The sequence below is a fragment of the Doryrhamphus excisus genome, linkage group LG18 (genome assembly GCF_037039965.1).
Source record: "Doryrhamphus excisus strain RoL-2023G ecotype Guam linkage group LG18, RoL_Dexc_Guam_v1.1, whole genome shotgun sequence".
In the NCBI taxonomy this organism is placed as follows: domain Eukaryota; kingdom Metazoa; phylum Chordata; class Actinopteri; order Syngnathiformes; family Syngnathidae; genus Doryrhamphus; species Doryrhamphus excisus.
The window spans coordinates 9,311,536-9,329,559 of record NC_136374.1 but is presented as its reverse complement, the minus strand read 5'-3'; the positions used below and the strand labels follow the sequence as shown (position 1 = coordinate 9,329,559).

General features: G+C 39.6%; 1 protein-coding gene across 7 annotated transcripts in view; it reads right to left on the bottom strand.

The window, feature by feature from the left end:
* The window catches only part of atp2b2 (ATPase plasma membrane Ca2+ transporting 2), a 75,054-nt gene that overhangs the window by 15,966 nt on the left and 41,064 nt on the right, over positions 1 to 18,024 (bottom strand). For 4 of the 7 annotated variants that reach the window (XM_078798610.1, XM_058054536.2, XM_058054538.2 and 1 more), the window contains 5 exons: positions 14,627 to 14,788; positions 11,285 to 11,499; positions 10,972 to 11,214; positions 2,552 to 2,793; positions 804 to 1,038 (listed from right to left, as the gene is read on the bottom strand). In XM_078798610.1, coding sequence (XP_078654736.1) covers positions 804 to 1,038; positions 2,552 to 2,793; positions 10,972 to 11,214; positions 11,285 to 11,499; positions 14,627 to 14,788 — 1,097 coding nt within the window. Of the gene's footprint in view, positions 1 to 803; positions 1,039 to 2,551; positions 2,794 to 10,971; positions 11,215 to 11,284; positions 11,500 to 14,626; positions 14,789 to 16,834; positions 16,877 to 18,024 lie in introns of all 7 variants that reach the window. The other 3 variants (XM_058054533.2, XM_058054535.2, XM_058054537.2) reach the window with 1 other exon arrangement.

Sequence of the window (18,024 nt, the reverse complement as noted above, 5' to 3'; positions counted from 1 at the left end):
TTCAAGAATATATGCTTCTTTGAAAAAAAACAACACAAAGCAGCTTCCTGTTTAAAGGCAGAATTACATTTAAAATGAAAATTGTCCCTTATTATCCTGAAAATTGTCCCTTATAACCGCGTTTTAGGGTACATCTTATGTTTTGTTGTCCAATTTCAAGACACAAACCAACATGCTGTCAAAAGAAGATGAAGGGTAACCATGGTAACCGTGCTAGCATTGTGTGCAGTTACTATGAGCATGAAAGGAGAAGATACCTGAAAGGTTTTATGCAATGTTTTCTACAACAAGGGAAGTCGTCTTGGTACAGGGTAAAAAAATGCTTGTATCAGTCACATAAAGAAACTACAACAATGGAGGAGATTGGCCTGTGTGGGCAAAAAATGGAGCGTTGCAGTAAAGTAGAGACCGTGGCGTATAATAAAGGAGTGTGTAAGATAAGCTAACTTTAGCATGTTTGTTTGTCATTTGTAGAAATGTACTGTATACTGAAATGCTACAGTGTTACGGAACCCCGTTGGACCATGTACTAGAAATAGTACCTAATCAATCAATAATGCTAATCAATGCTAATGCTAATCAATAGAGTCATGTGCTAACTAAGTACTTTAAAGTGGGGGGGATACAACTGAAGTCATCAAATGTGGTTCCTGGTCTAATTAAAGTACAAGGCACAGCCATTTTCTGTCTGTTCAAGTTTACTTCAGTTTTTTTTGTATCTAAAAAGTAAGTATCTAAGTATCTAAAGTGTGAAACCACACACAACTTTTTGAACCCCAAAACAAGGCACATTACTGTCCTACCTCGGGCCGGACAGGGTCTTCAATCCCGACGATGGAAATGGCAGTGAGGTCGCTGAGGATGTTGTTTTCGTCGTCCCAGATGGGCTCCGGGTCGCTGGGGAAGTCGCGGTATGCCACACAGATGGTCCTCAAACCATCGCAGGCCATGGGTTCGATCACCTTCTTCACCATCTCATCCTTGTCCCGGGGACGGAAAAGCCTGGGCTCACCCACCTCGTTCAGGATGTGGTTGCATCTGTCAGAGGTGGATGAACATACCGTCAATGCTCTCATTATGATGATTATGGTGATTTCTAAAATCACAAATACTTCAACTTGCTGATATAGTTCATTTTCAAACAGCTAAAATAATGCATAAGGCTAAAAATAACCAATTACCTAAAAATGTTCTCTACAAAAGAGGAGAAATATGATCTCAGGAAAGAACTACATTTGAAACACTTATATGCTAGGACTACGTTAAAAAGCCATAGCATTTCAGTATGTGGAATCAAACTATGGAATGGATTGAGTAAGGACCTCAAACAATGCACAACGATGAGCCAATTCAAGAAACAATACAAGCAGTTGATGTTTGCTAAATACAAGGATGAAGAGTCTTGAACCAGTCATGATGTGCTATACATATCACTATATTGACACTTACTATGGTACCCATTATGTCATTGGATGGTCATATCACCTCGTACTTCGGTACATTATTTAAAAAACAAACAAACAAAAAAAACCCCTTAAACTGTATGTATTATGGAAAGCAGGAAGTGAACAAATGTAACAGTTACTGATTGTAAAAGTACCACATGGAGGGGTAGGATTTAATAAGCTTTGCTTCTTCCTACTCCTTTTGGACATGTGGAACTGTGAACTGATTATGTGATGCATTCAATTGTAATCTGATGTATGTTCAAATGAAATAAAACCATTACCATTACCATTTTATCTGGCTGTATTCATCTAAAGCACAAAGACAGTGTTATCTGGAGTGTTTCCAAAATGTGAAAACTTTTTTTTACTTTAACAATCATCTGGAGGGGAAAAATGTAAAGGAAAATGTAACCCTTGTTTTATTAACTTACAACACAGCAGCAATAGAACCAATGTTGTAAAGAAGCACACTGCTGAGTCAGCTTTAACTCCACTCATGAGCAACAGTACAACAAGTGTCATTAACAAGGTTCACACAAACAGCTGAATAACAACATTTTACAACTATTACTGTTTTTTTTACAGTATCAGGACTGCAGGCATTCGTCTCTGTTCATGTACTCACCGCAGCTTCGACAACCTAATTTAAAAAAGTAACCTGGCAACGTGAAGTGTATTTGTATAAATGTATTAACCCAATGAAAAAAGCAAGGGTGCAACATCACAGACTCAATAAAACTGCTCCCGCCATCTTGTGGAGTTAATAAAAATAATATTTTCAAAGTTAAAACCCTGCCAGTTATTTGCTTAGGTCCATACATTCTGCACCTATCATGTGACTTGGTGGTTAATTGAACCGAGGTGTTAAATGGTGCATTTACAGTACGTTAGAAGAAATGTGTTTGTTTGGTAGAATATTTATCTGTTGTAACAATGCTTCTTCAAATAAATATTATACTATTGGAAATCCTAGATGGTGTCCAGTTGGTAAGAAAGACATTTTTTCGACTATTATTTTGAGCTTTGAACTAAGCATCATGCCACAGCAGTGTGTGACCAACGTGGTTCTTCCACTGTAAAAGAACTTATACTATTTCACGTACTTTTTGAGAACAATCTCTGACGCTCCCTTGCTGTACATGCGGAAGCTCCCGTCGGGTAGTTTGACGACGGTGCTCATGGACTTCCTGACGGAGTTGAAGGTATACACTTTGTACAGCTTCTCCTCCGGGATCTGGTTCCTTATTGGCTGGTAATCTCGCTTCAGGTCCAACACCAATCCCAGCAGGCCGCACTCCGTCTTGTTGCCGACCTGTTTTGGCAGGCCGCATTCTTTATCTGGCGGCTGGGGAGACACAGAAGAGAGTGATTTAATGGAGTATTTTTAGCCAGAATACAGCAACTATGCAATAACCAAAATACTCGTTAAGATGAATAGTTCATTATTTCTCAGCGCATGATGACCAAATTAAAGATTTGTCATATCACACTAGTGTCACGTTGGTCCAACATTTAACACAAAAGAAGGAACAAAGACTGTCTTATAAAATATATATGTTCCATTTCAGCTGGTGCCCACATACAAGTCTCATTAACATCAACATCACACACAAGCAAGCAAGCTTTTCCCACACATCTGCTCGTCTCATGCAGACAGCAGCTTAAATAGCAAAGGCTACAGGCAGTAATAAAGACATATCAATAGCTTACTGCTAACTACTAACACAGTAATGTGAATTTTTTTTGCCCCCTTCCTGGTTTCTTATTTTTGTGCAATATTTGTCAATTTAAAATGAAACCACTGTGCCCCCCTAAACCTAATACTGTAGGGGCCTTGGGCCCACCTCAGTAGCAACAACTGCAATCAAGCATTGGCGATAACTTGCAATTAGTTTCTTTCAGCGCTGTGGAAAAATTTTGACCCAGTCATCTTTGCAGAATTGTTGTAATTCCGCCACATTGGAGAGTTTTTGAGCATGAAGCGTCCTTTTTAAGGTCATGCTACAGCATCTCAGTAAGATTCAGGTCAGGACTTTGACTAGGACACTACAAAGTCTTTTTTTTTTTTTAGTCATTCAGAGGTGGACTTGATGGTGTGTTTTGGATCATTGTCCTGCTGCAGAACTCTCCTTAAAAAAATATTAATTTAAAAACTGCATTGTGTTTAGATGTGTCGTCATTGACTAATATTTAAATTAGTTTTATGATCTGAAACACTTTGCCACACGACTGTAAATGTGATGTGTAAAATAATCATATATGTTTAAAGCTGAATCGTGATTGCAGCAAAAACGTCGGCACTGGTAAAAAAGCACAGTACTAGTACATAAAAGCTAACCATTCCCGGTAGCACATTCATGTCTAAAACCTTGTGACTGGCTTCCAATTGAAATAAGTGGATGACTCTCATCATTTGAATTTTGGAACAGAAGTGAGCAATCCGCCTCCACAAAGAGCAACTCAATATTTGGACTTTGGGGAGGAATAGAGATGAATGTTGATTCATTTTTGGTGCAGGGATTTATTTACATGGCCCGCTGCCGCCGCCGCGAGATGAGTTCCAGCTGCTGGGAGAGGAAAATGGGGAATAAAATGTCATCAATTATTAAAACCCAATCAGCGCTGGCCTATGTTCACCTAGTAGTAATTGGACTGCTTCATGTTTAGCTGTGTGTCGGCAGTGTAAAGTTAAAGAAAAACGAGACAACAAGAAAACAAATGAAGGCTCTCTGCTAATGACCTATAATTACATCAGTGAGACGCTGTCTGTCTTTGGCTAATGAACGGATGGAGCAAATGTCCTCATCCGTGCTGTCTGCTTTAAATCAGTTAGCTGGGGACTACTTGGGTCTTTCTAAACGCTACATTAGAAATGCATGGTTGTAGATGGCCACCTTGTACTTTCATTATGATACTGTGTTACCGATCAAGTTACAACAGGGTCACTATGATTGTTTTAGAATGTTATGAGTTCATCAAAATTGAGGATATAGCCACCATTTCTGGGCCTACACACAAAATATTAATGTGATCCACACCTGTTATTCACTGGTTTTCCATAATATATACATGTGAAGATGATAGTCATCCAATGATAATGGTAATGGTTTAATTTATTTGACAATGCATTCAAGTTACATTGGAATACATCACCAAATACAAATTGCAGTTCCACATGTCCAAAAGGACCAGGAAGAAGCAAAGCTTATTTAATCCTACCCCCCCCCCCTTCATTTGACATCAATTGTGAACAAGCTTCTTCTTTCTCTTTGGGCTTCCTGATCCTATCCATCCTGGTCACTCCCAATGAGAACCTCAGCATCCTCATTTCTGCTACCTCCAGTTCTGCTTCTGTACTTTTCCTTAGTGGCACTGTCTCCTAGACCAAACAACATGGCTGGTCTCTTTCCTTTCATTTTAGCTGAAACTCTTCTATCACACATCACGCCCGACACTTTTCTCCACCCGTTCCATCCTGCCTGCACACACTTCTTCACCTCCTTTTCACAATCTGTTGACCCCAAGTACTTAAAATTCTCCACCTTCTGTATCTCTTCTCCCTGTAACCTCACTCTTCCACTTGGGTCCCTTTCATTCACACACATATACTCTGTTTTACTGCGGCGAATCGTGTAGAAAATGGATTGGATGTAAATATGAAGATGTTTGTATATTTTTTAAATTATATAAAGAAATACACAAAAACGCAATAATTTGTGAAAAAGTGGAGATTCCATTAAATATTTGTTCCAGTCAAGGATTATTTAAAACGTTTTCTTTTTAATCCCTAAGCGGAAATCCCACAAAATTGCTGCAAAAACCCACCTTTGAATTCCACATTCTATAGAAACCAGTCAAGGAACCGGTGCGCTTTCATGCAGCAACAAGGAATCCCAAAGTCAAGACAACTTTGTTCTGTGACGTCTTGCAACAACAATTGCTTTCAACACAACAGGCAGGAAATGGCTTTTCCGGTGTGAAACAGGCTGAGGTTTACTTCCTTCGTCGGGGCACAGAGATTCCTACAATGGCATGGCTTAGCTAAGCGTTGGCTTGTTTTTGAGCTCAGTCGGGCCAAGGACCAGCTGCCCTCTCCCTGGTCTTTGGGTGCCCCCGCGGGCAAGGACATATGCCAGAGGGAGAGCTGGCATCCTTGCTTCCTATTCTACCTGGGGCTCTCCTTAATCCACTCCTCCTGTTCCTTCTATTTTTTCTTCCCTGTCCTCTGTGTCCCTCCCCACCCTTCTGTATTTATCTTTCCGTATTCCCAATCCTCTTCAATGACCTTCTTCTCCACCATGCTATCAGTTTCTCCTCAATAAGTGCTCCGCCCCCTTTTTTTCTCCAGCGTCCCCTCTTATGGATGAGACGCTAGCACTCCACATGAGCTGTAGCAGCCAACTGGGCTGGAGCCTGGAGGTGTGCTGGAGGGCATGAAGGCGCTCAGTCCACGATGAGGACACTTGTCACACAAGCACGGTCTAACCTCCTCTCCGCCTATATCCCCTCGATCGTATATTCGTACTGTATAATTCCTCCATTTTGCTCTACTTCCCACATGTCCTGCCCCCACTTTATACTTGTCCCAACTCTTTGTCAGTAACCATAAATGGTAACCTACATAAAATGGCGATAATAAATAGACGCTCTATGAGGTAATAGAAACGTATCATTTAGAAAAACAAAAGAATAATAATGAAAAAATGATAAATGATAATTATTAAAATTAGTTGTGTAACTGCACGTTTTGTTGGATACATATGTCTGTAGTGGTTTATTAATGTGTAAAAATGTAATTTAAATGTATTGAGTAACTGTGGAAAAGCATATTAATGAGTGTAGAACAAGGGTGCCCATTATGGAGATTGTGAGCTACCGGTCAATCATGAAAGCAGTTTGGGTCGACTGCATAAATGTCACTTTGTAGATATCATATGACACCAGTCAGCTGACATTAAGCTCCCCGTCTGATTCGCTGTTGCTCCCCCGTGGCTAAGATGAAGCGGTGAACAGAGCTACACATGGATAATCTTAATTACTCAGATTACGGTTAAACTAACTCAAAAATTACTTGTTCACTTTTAGGGAATAGTTATGTATTTTTAATCACGTTTATCATCAAGTAGTGTAAAATCTTGTCTGGTCTCGTTCTTGTTGACCCAATCCCGTGTATCGTATCATCTCATTTTATTTATCTCATCTTATTTAAGTGTCAACTACTGTATTGTCACAAACAATATTGGTATTTCACTTAATAAGGAGCATCATTGTAGTCTTTCTGTGCTGTGTAAAGGGTTAAACCTCAAGATCCAAACATTTGACCAAAAATAACCTCCCTCCTGATGCATCTGAGAGATAAGTGGAATCACAAAAATGCTTTAAATATCACTGAGTATAAAAAGGCAGTACAATCCCTGCGGGCCAATCAGAGTATGCCTATTTTCCCCCCCTTCTATGGTGGAATATCTGGACTGGCCCAATTTGATGAAGATGTCTGCTTATTTTCCTTCAGGCCTAACTGATTATGGTGAAACAAACCATGGATAACTCATAATAATGGCTTCCGTATCATCATTGTGCAGATTAGGAATTCTATTAAGCACGGAGAGCCTCACATTTGGCCCACGACTACAATGAGTGGCAACGGTTTATTGCAGCAACACGCTCGACAATAGCGTGAAATTTACGGTGGCGTGTGCGAGGGAAGCTTTGGAAGTGTCACTGGAATGTAACCATGAAGGTTGTCTTCATTCCCACCTTGGTTTACCACTATGATGGCGTAGCTTTCATGAACTAGCATTTTTTGTTTACTTTGTATTCTGTTATTTGTTGTGTTTTATATTACTTACTACTATTACTACTTTGTATTTTTGGAAATAGTTATTTTACAGTAGTGCAGCTACGGCAGTATCGGAGATTTTTTTTTTTAATGAAATTAATTTTCATCCGTTAAAAACACACATTTGTATTTGTATTGTATGAAACGCGTGCACACACACAGTTCAGTTCCAAATGTTCATTCATTCATTCATTTTCTACCGCTTATCCTCATGGGGGTTGTGGGGGTTGCTGGAGCCTATCTCAGCTGTCTTTGGTCGAGAGGCGGGGTACACCCTGGACTGGTCGCCAGCCAATCACAGCAGTTCCAAATGTGATAATTGTAAATATAAATGTACAACAACCATTGTTTGTGTTGTTGTTGAGATATTTTGGCTAAATATTCATTCATTTTCTATACCGCGGCCATGCTGGAGCCTATCCCAGCTGTCTCCAGGCAAGAGGCGGGGTACACCCTGGACTGGTGGCCAGCCAATCACAGGGCACATATAGACAAACAACCATTCACACTCACATTCATACCTATGGACAATTTGGAGTGGCCAATTAACCTAGCATGTTTTTGGAATGTGGGAGGAAACCGGAGTACCCGGAAAAAATCCACGCATGCACAGGTAGAACATGCAAACTGCCTAAGCGCTAACCACTCGTCCACCGTGCTAAATATATATGGCTAAATTTGTGTCAGCTTTTCACACAGAGCTGTTTTTCCCTTATTTCTGTTGTGAACTGATAAAGTATTTTCTGGAACTTATGAATGATCTACTGCTGATTACTGAAGAATGAAAAAAAAAGGTGGAAAGAAAGTTGAATTTGACTATAAGTTTCCAAGCATGTGTTAAGTACACTCAACTCACTTGAAGTCTACCACTGAATCACATGAGGTTCAAATCCACGTAGAACAAGAGTAAGGTATATTTCTATTCGAGACTATAGCCTTTACATTTGACACACACTTCCTGGCTGTGGGCTTTTGTGACTGTGTACTGTACACAAAGTGAATTCCTCCCTGTGGATGATACGTCTGCACCGGAGAGTAAGTCTATGTTGCCGTAGGAAAAAGGCGGCGTGCTAGTGGCTGGATTATGAAGACTAGGAGCTCAAAGAAGGGATAGGAGTATCAAAGCTTGCCTCCTTGCTGCCTTTGCGCTGCTCAATGATGGCCTTCAAAGACTTTCACAGCCATCTTGGCAATCCCACAGGATTGGTCTCTTATATAAGAACACAGGGATTGGAGGGGGGGGGGGATTGAGCAAAATATTCCTCTCAAATGTCCCCTACTTTTTTCCCCGTATACATCTCTCTATAGACAAACTTGCCTCCTTAATTGCATCCTTCGCTGTTCGCCTCTTCGGCCTCATTCAAGAGCTCCTAAAGAATAAATGCATTCTTATTTATGCATGTATGTGTGTTTATGCATTCATGAGCTAAAATCCATGTAGGGCAATTTTCTCCCCTGCATCTCATTCATACATGCATCTCAGTGATGGTGCATCCGAGCCAATCAGAATACCTTAAAATGGGAGCTCATATCTTTTCATCAACCAAAGCAGATTTGGTCATTTATTGAAGAGGAAACGCTGCATTGATCCTTAGCAGACATTGACGTACTAGAGTGTTCTGTAATGCTGCCGAGTGTGCCTCCACAGCTTGTATTTTATGAGGCTACAAAATCTTCGGCATATATCAATATATTTTACTCTATTCAGTATTTTACTCAGCCTTGGGAAGAAATGAGCATGACATACATAATTAAAAAAAATGATGAAAGAGCAAAATCTACGGTATGCATGGCTGTCAAGTGAGATTCAATACGGGATCGTAAAAATAATTTATAGATGTAGTTGGGTTCTTTCTTTATTGGGGGAGGAGCATAAAGTGTTAGAGCTGCTCTATATGGAAAGTTACCTGAAATATTAGATGTTATTCAGTTTTTTTTCTGTTGTGTTTATTGCGATCATAATTATTTTATCATAAAAACTGTTGCACGTTATGTAAATACAATCAATATCAAAATTCAAAGTTCGCTAGACATTTGAGTTGGCCAACATATTCATAATATAAAGTTGATTTTTTTTTTTACTGCTTGACATTATTTCTTGTTTTACTCACTTTGCACTTTGTGCCGAACGTACATTTTTTTTGCAGAATTTCAGTCAAAAGTTAGGCCTTTTCTTTATTTTTCTAATGCTGCTGCACCTTTCTTTGCATGGGTTGAATAACATAAAGGAGTGTCTACAAAGTACTCAGTCTGTACATGGCTTTGATCCGTGCTCATTTTAAAGGGATAACATCATCATCCTATCCATCTCCGCGTCCACATGTTCTAGTTCTCAAACACACAGGTTGTGTATTCCACAGACAACATCCGAATGCAGCATCTCCTGCACTTAGACAGATTGCAGTCTGCTACACTCCTGAATATCAGATTAGAGCAAATTACACATGCGCTCTCAGGGTGACAAATTAAGTGAATGCCTCCTGAATTGAAAGCGGCAAGCCAAGGACACTGGCTGCTGGCCTGCGTCTCAGCGTGAGAGTCTTCCTATTCCATCAGATGATTTCATTTCACATGCAAGGAGGAGGGAGGGGAAAAAAAAAAGAATCAGTGCAGTTCACTCCCGATATTCGTTTAATCAAGTCTTAACTAAAGAGGCTTTGGTAAAAGACTTCTTAAATGCTACTAACAGGGGTCACGTCCCAACTGGAGTAATAAAAGGCAAGATTATGTTATGAAAATGACCTCATATAGTACTGTAGTACTACTTGCTGTATATTCCAGTCTAGTATTGAATCTCCACTAATGTCTTCCGAGTGGATTTCCACATAAAAATACTACAATTCATAGACAACACGGTTGCTACAACACATCCCATTTGTTACCAAACAGGGAATGCTCTGCACTTATGACATCATAATGTATATGTAGTCTTATTTGGATCCTGGATCATGGTTCATCGCACCAGCAATAATGTCTGGCCCGTGCTCACCTCCAAAACAGTGTTGGTAAACCGTGCCGAATCAAAGTGCAAAGCAAATCAAAGCAAATTCAGCATTTGGATAACATGAAGATGATATGATGTAAAATTAGTAATAAATCGAATAGAATGGAGCACAGATTTGCACCAAATTTAAGCATTTTTAAATCATCATTTTCTTCAAACTTCAAACTCCACGCAGAGATGCGAGAGAATGAAACCTGATCTCGTGACTTTGTGGCCTACATGCTAACCACTCGTCCACCGTGCTATGTCACTAGTAAATACATTCATTCATTCATTCATTCATTTTCTACCACTTATCCTCATGAGGGGCACAGAGGTGCTGGAGCCTATCCCAGCTGTCTTAGGGTGAGAGGTAGGTGGTGTACACCCTGGACTGGTCGCCAGCCAATCACAGGGCACATATAGACAAACAACCATTCACACTCACATTCATACATATGGACAATTTGGAGTCGCCAATTAACCTAGCATGTTTTTGGAATGTGGGAGGAAACCGGAGTACCCAGAGAAAACCCACGCATGCACGGGGAGAACATGCAAACTCCACACAGAGATGTCCGAGGGTGGAATCTAACTCCGGTCTCCCCGGTCACCATGCAATAAATACAGTATATACATAATAGCACCAAATCTCATGGTGGAATATAGAAATACTGCATTCAAGGAAAACATGTACTAACCAGTATCTTAGAGGTGTAGGCGCTGTTGATGGAGATGGAGTTGACGAGCAGGTCCAGTGATTTAGGCGGTAGGACCCCCGGCTCGGGGATCTCCTTGTAGTGCACGTCTGCAACATAACACTGCACGGCTGTCATGCGGTTGGTGGTGAGCGTGCCCGTCTTGTCTGAGCAGATGGCGGTGGCATTGCCCATCGTTTCGCATGCGTCCAGGTGGCGAACCAAGTTGTTGTCTTTCATCATTTTCTGTTTAAAGAAGAAGTAAGTAGGAGTCATCTCGACAAATACTAATGGTGTAATATTGCAGTATCATCACCTTGACGGAGTAAGCCAGGGAGATGGTGACAGCCAGTGGTAAACCCTCAGGCACGGCCACTACCAGCACGGTGACACCAATGATGAAGAACTTGACAAAGTACTGGATGTAGATGGGAGTGCACTCGGGTAGCCAAGGACGCTTCTGGACGATGAAGGCATCAATGACGAAGTACAGGACCAGGATGATGACCGTGATGGCCGACATGAGCAACCCTGGAAGAATAACATGGTGTTAGTCTTACAAAGAGACTCAATCAACTTCATGTCAGCTATACGGACTAAAGTAGTCATTCTCAACTTGCGGGTCGCAACCCAAAAGTGGATCGCAGGCAAGTTTTCTGTGAGGTACTTTTTTTTTTTTACTTTAACGATAATTTGGAGGGCATGAAAAAGTGTAAAAAGTAAAACTCTTTGCCCAGATGGTAATTTAGAGCAGTGTTTTTCAACCTTTTTTGTGCCCCGCCCCGCTTTTACTCATGTTTTAACTGTGTATTAATCAATGAATGTTGTATTTTGGTGTGTCTTCTATTCTGTTTACTTGCTTTATTCAACTCCATTCTTCTGTAAAGTGTCTTTGAGTATTTTGAAAAGCGCTATACAAATAAAATGTATTATTATTATTTTTGAGCAACGGCACGTTTTTTACGTTGGAAAAATATTGCGGAACACCAATAACCAACATTATTTGCTTCTTTCAGCTTTTTCCTGATTACGGACTCGTCACAGCAGATCCTTTTGATCCGCATACTAATTAAACCAACAATGTTCCAAAATGTCACCACTACCTCTCACGTGCATCACTAAGTCTATTCGAGGAACGAGGCAATCAGCTACGTGTTGCCACACGGACCAATATTACATTGCTCTGCCAGTCTTTACACCAATGACACGCGACAATGACATAATATTTGCAGAAAATTATTACTACATGTTAATTAAAAAAAGTGATATTGAATAATTCCTCACGGCACACCTGACGATTTCTCGGCACACTTGTTGAAAATCACTTAGAGTATATAACAAGTATTTTGCTGCAACACAACAGCAACAAAACCAAAGTTGTAATGCCTTTAAGGAACATTAATACCACCCATGAGTTCATAGAAAACAACAGTACAGGAGTATAACTGACATTTAGCGCACTGAGCGGTACAAGGTGAGGATTTACTTTGTACTTCCAACGGCTACTGCCACCTTCTGGAGTTCATAAAAAAATACATTAAGAGGTTGTGTAGAGCCACACACAAGTTAATGCCAATGTTTTTAAATAATTACAGAACCCGGCGGTTATTTGCTGTATTGACCACACGCCCGGCAAATATTGCCAACTCAATTAAAGTGGAAATCCACTGCATCTTGTCACCATTGTTGGGGTAACAGTGTCAAAAATAAAAGCTTTTAATATAATCAATGACTATTTCAAATGTTTTTGAGGGAAAGAAGTACTAAGTATAGATAGTAACTTGCCCAACATTGCTGGTGACTAAGAGCAAGTACACTTAAGAGTAAATATAGAGTACAATCATTCAAACATGGCTTAGGAGCCAGTGCATCAGGTCAGCAAGTTCTTTAATCAGTCTTTGTGTTTGGCTTAAATAGAGATGGCAAATGTGAGCAATTCCCTCAGCTGGAAATATTGATATTTTTTTCATAAAGCAGTTCGTTTGGGGGGGGGGGGGGTGGAGGGTTTTTGTGTGGGGAAACTGAGAGGGAAGCTGTTTTGCAGTGCTTGGAAATGATCCCCTTTCACCCTTAGGTGCATTTGTGGTTGTATTGTGGCGGCCCCTATGGGTTGTGGCCAAAATGCTTTGGAAGACATGCTAGAATACATGTAATACAGATATCCTCAAAGTTTTATAATGATAATGCAAATGTTCAATGACTTACATTGACAGTTAGTTGCTAAGTATCATGCATGTCCCTGAAAAGACAATTTTCTCGATAGCGGCCATTTGTTCATTCATTTATTTTGCATGCCCTTATCCTCACTAGGTTTGCGACAGCCAATACAGTAAACAATAGCCAACCATGCAACTATGAACACTCCGACTGTCAAAACCTGCAATGCAGACGAAACGTTCTGCACCCAAATGGTATAAGAAGTCAGCCGGACCCCTGGACCGAAGCTACACCGAAGCAATGGAAACAACATAGCTGGAACAAACAAATACTTGGCTCCCAGAGTACGACTTAAAGGGATGATTACACAACAGCAGATGCAACATGCGTCAACAAGGACACAAAAACACCACAGTCGAATAGCGAAAAGCCACGGTCAGTGAGTCAGTAATTTCTTCAATCTAACCAAGTAGGTTATTCATTAAAATTCTAAGGAAATGTAAACTTTGAAAGTGTCTAAAGAGAGAAATGGGAGGACATGTTAATATCTGTTCATGCTAGAAAAGTGTAACGTGTATGGTGAGGGATTTTACAGCGTTAAAACATATATAAAGATGATAAACAAATACGAAGAATTTTTTTTTTTGTGCTAATTTTATGTTACTTTCAATCCTGTTTACCAACTTTACTCAAATGAGTAAAGTTGGTAGAGATGGGCTAGTTTTATCAGATTTACAGCTGCAGGCGCTGAATAGACGACATAGGTGTACCTAATGAAGTGTCTGGTGAGTACATTTCAGTCTTGTCAGAGAAGCTTAGGATATCTGCATGAGTCACCACATGTCCCGATTTTTTCTGCACTTCGCTGAACCTCAAGTCACCTCGCACAACTTCAAAGCATGCTCTGTAGCAGCACCATCAGAGAAATGATAGTACGCCACACAAAAAAAAAACACACACCGGGGAATAACACAAATTCCCGCCATGAACAAAGTCCAAAAGAATCTGTGCGCCAAGAGCACCTTAGGATCCAAGCGTGCCGGATCTATGCTAATCCATCCAACAGCATCACATTGTTCCGACACCACGTCCTCATTCCGTCACTCACGCCATCACGGGCTGATGTAAGGGCTATGTCACTATGACAACAAGAGCTTCTTGAAGGAATTCTCAGAAAAGGAAAAAATAAGGCTTGCACTAAAATAGCGCCTCAATGAAGGCCTTTGCTATGATGAGACCTTTACATGTATGTTCCATGTCACGGCTGCACCAATGTGGACATGTGCTTCTAGAAATGATGCACATGTGACTTCTCCACATCATCAACTGTATTGGAAAGAGGTAGGTCCTCACACACAAAGTATCATCAGATATTTGGATGTATGTGTTTAGTGTTACCAGTACTGATTTTTCTACCTAAAATGAAGTTTCCACACAAAAAAAAAACAAACATTTGACATTGAAGGTTCCTGGGTGTCTGCATGGTTTCCCTTTGCTCTACCTGCTTTGCCGATCTGGACAGCCAGCTTGGTGAGCTTCCCCTGCAGCACAGACTTCTCCTTCTTGGGGATGGACACCTTCTTTCTCTCTTTCTCCTCCTCTCCTCCCTCGGCGCTCTTCAGAGGCTGCATCTCCATGGCGGCGGCGCCGTCCTGCTTCTTCACTGCATAGAGCACAGAGAGCCACAGCACGCGGCGCTGTTAGGAAAAGGTGACTTTCCGAAAGGCGGAACATCAAGAAGGGGAAAAACAGGGAGTTAGGTGCTCACTTGAAAGAAAAGATGGAAAGAAATTACGTAAATATGGCGTTTTGTCATAATTGGGAACAACATCAAATACAAATATTAATTAGTACAACAATGTCACAAGGAACAAGGATATATTCAGAAATATTATCAATAAACACAAATGAGAAGAAAGGATTACCAGATGTACAGACAACTACTTTTTGTACATATGAATTATATTTGTTTTCTATTAAAAAGTTATTTTACATGATTTAATGTATATTTCAAAATGATGCAATAATACAGTATGTAATAATGTCTTTAGTCTAACTAAGTAAAGGCAAGATTTTAAAAATAGAAAAATATGATTTAATACAGTTAATTACAGACTTAACTACTGAATAGAAAATACAAAATAGAATGATAAGAATAAGTATTATTATTACAAAAACAATAATTAAAGTAGTACAGAGTCTCATTTATTAACTATTATTTTCTAGTATCATATCATATATAATATTATCACATAGAATTATTAACCATTGAATACTATAGAATAAAATAGTAGGAATAATAACAAAAATAATTTAAAAACAAAAAACTACATTAAAAATGTCATAATTTCCAGTTCAGCTTTCTGTGTTTAACTAACCATCATTGTGTTAATGTTTTAGTTCTAATTTGTTCACATTTATTTTTCACATATTTTATATATTCTTAAACAGTACTAAATAATAATAAATAAATACAATTTTAATTTTAAACAATTTTATTATTGACATATATATATAGTATGGTTATTTTTTATAATTAAAAAATAATAATATTCAACTCACAACCTAATGTCCTGTGTTTAATGCATCACGATTAAAGCTCAAGAACAAAATCCATCTTGATCTGATTGAGTCTATTCCTCCAAATGTAGCTTCTTCTTTCTCTTTGGGCTTTTCCCTTCAGGGGTCACCACAGCAAATCAATCTCCTCCATCCAACCCTGTCTTCTGCATGTGTCTCTCTCACACCAACTACCCTCGTGTCCTCCTTCACTACATCCATAAACCTCCTACCTGGCAGCTCTAAACGCAGCATCCTTCTACCAATATATTCACTATCTCTCCTCTGGACATGTCCCAACCATCTCAGTCTGGCCTCTCTGACTTTATCTCCAAGGCCTCTAAAATGTAATATCCCTCTCATGTACTCATTCCTGATCCTATCCATCCTGGTCACTCCCGATGAGAACCTCGGCATCCTCATCTCTGCTACCTACAGTTCTGCTTCCTGGCTTTTTCTGTTTTTTTAGCTGAAACTCTTCAATCACACATTATGTCTGACACTTTTCTCTACCTGTTCCATCCTGCCTGCACACGCTTCTTCACCTCCTTTTCACAATCTCCATTGTTCTGAACTGTTGACCCCAGGTAGTTAAAATTCTACACCTTCTGTATCTCTTCTCACTCTTCCACTTGGGTCCCTCTCTCCTCCAAATGTAGCATGTCATGAAAAAAAATGCCAAAACTGTGTATTCTGTTTCCTTTTACCATGTAGGCCACATTTACATAGAAGTACGTAATTCATGTTGACCCAAGGTTCTGTGTCAAAAGGGTTGTAGTTTGCAGTGATGACACTGGGTCGATTGGTGAATTTTGGGATGGTTTCGGACATGAACATGTCACAGAGGCTGCTGCTTGCACGACAACACAACAAGAACAACGAGAAGAGGAGGACGACACAGCAGTGGCAGCATGAGCAGTAGGGGAGAAGAGGATGTGGTAGAAGCTAATAAGACAAGAAGGGTCAAGTAAGGGGGGGACAACAACAAGGAACTATTTAATTGTCTGGGAAAACTTCAAGACGTGCACAATCCTCCTGGAGAATTTAATGTCGGCTTTCAACCTGCATTTGACCCACAGCGTACACTGCACACCATAAGAGGAAGAAGAGGAAGGGGAGAAGGAGGAAATGAGAGATATGGTGCGATTACCTTTAATCTGGTTGCTCTCCATATTGCCATCTTGCATTTTACCTATGATGGAGACATACAAGACAGTAACAACAACAATAACCAAGGCAGACAAGTCAACAAAGAAGGACGAAAACAGTGAGGTACCACTCCCATGGAAAAAAGCACATAAAAAACAGGGAGACAGGAAAATGACTTTTAATACATTTTTGCAACATAGAAAGTGATAGGTGAGTGTTTTGTGATTGCATTAATTAAAAAAAAACTAGCATCTCCTCATGAGACAATACAATAAGAATTAACAATAACAATTGTGTTTACTCACTGCTAACAAATGAACAATTTGCCATACGGCATTTGGGTTGCCATATTTAGACAATTTGACTTAAACGTGTTGACTCATTTCAGCAGATAGTAAATGGATAAGATGTACACTGACTACTCTAAAGAATATCCATCTCTATACTACTGTCCCTTGAGAAGATACACTAAAGTGGTTGTGATGGCTGTGTACTGTAGTATGTGCATTTTTATCGTATACAGTGGAACCTCGGTTAGCGTCCACTCTGGTTAGCTAGTTGTTTTTTTTTTGCTTAATTTTGAAAATGTATACCATAATTTTGTGTCTGTATGTATGTATGCATTCTCAGGTTAGTGTACTATCTTGTGTTGTTGTTAATACACTACATGAGTCCAATTGTGTTCTTAATGTATTTTTTTAATCAAAAATGTACTTCCTGGTTAGCATCCTATTAGCTAGCTAAACAAAATGGCAACTGAAACTGGCAGTGACAACATCACATCGCCCATTTATGATGTCTTTAACAGTTGATTCAACACAAAACATATTTTTTGTCGTTTCACAATTATTGTTTTACATGTATAAAACTATTTAACTGCATATAAATTACAAATGAAAGGGATAAAGCAACATTTAAGGTACTTTAGGTTACCTTCAATTCAAAGTGACTTTTACCTTTATATGCATTTTGAATTGTTTTCTGCATGTAAAACTATAATAATGTATTTCAAGTTAACATGTTTGGCTTTTTGAAATGGAGCAATTGGACTCACATCATTTCGTATGAGAAAAATGTATTTGGTTAACATGATGCTAATGACGCTAACCAAGGTTCCGCTGTATTTTGCACATCATTACAACATTTAGCGCTAAACATTGACACTACACACAGGAGACAGTGCGCATAAAG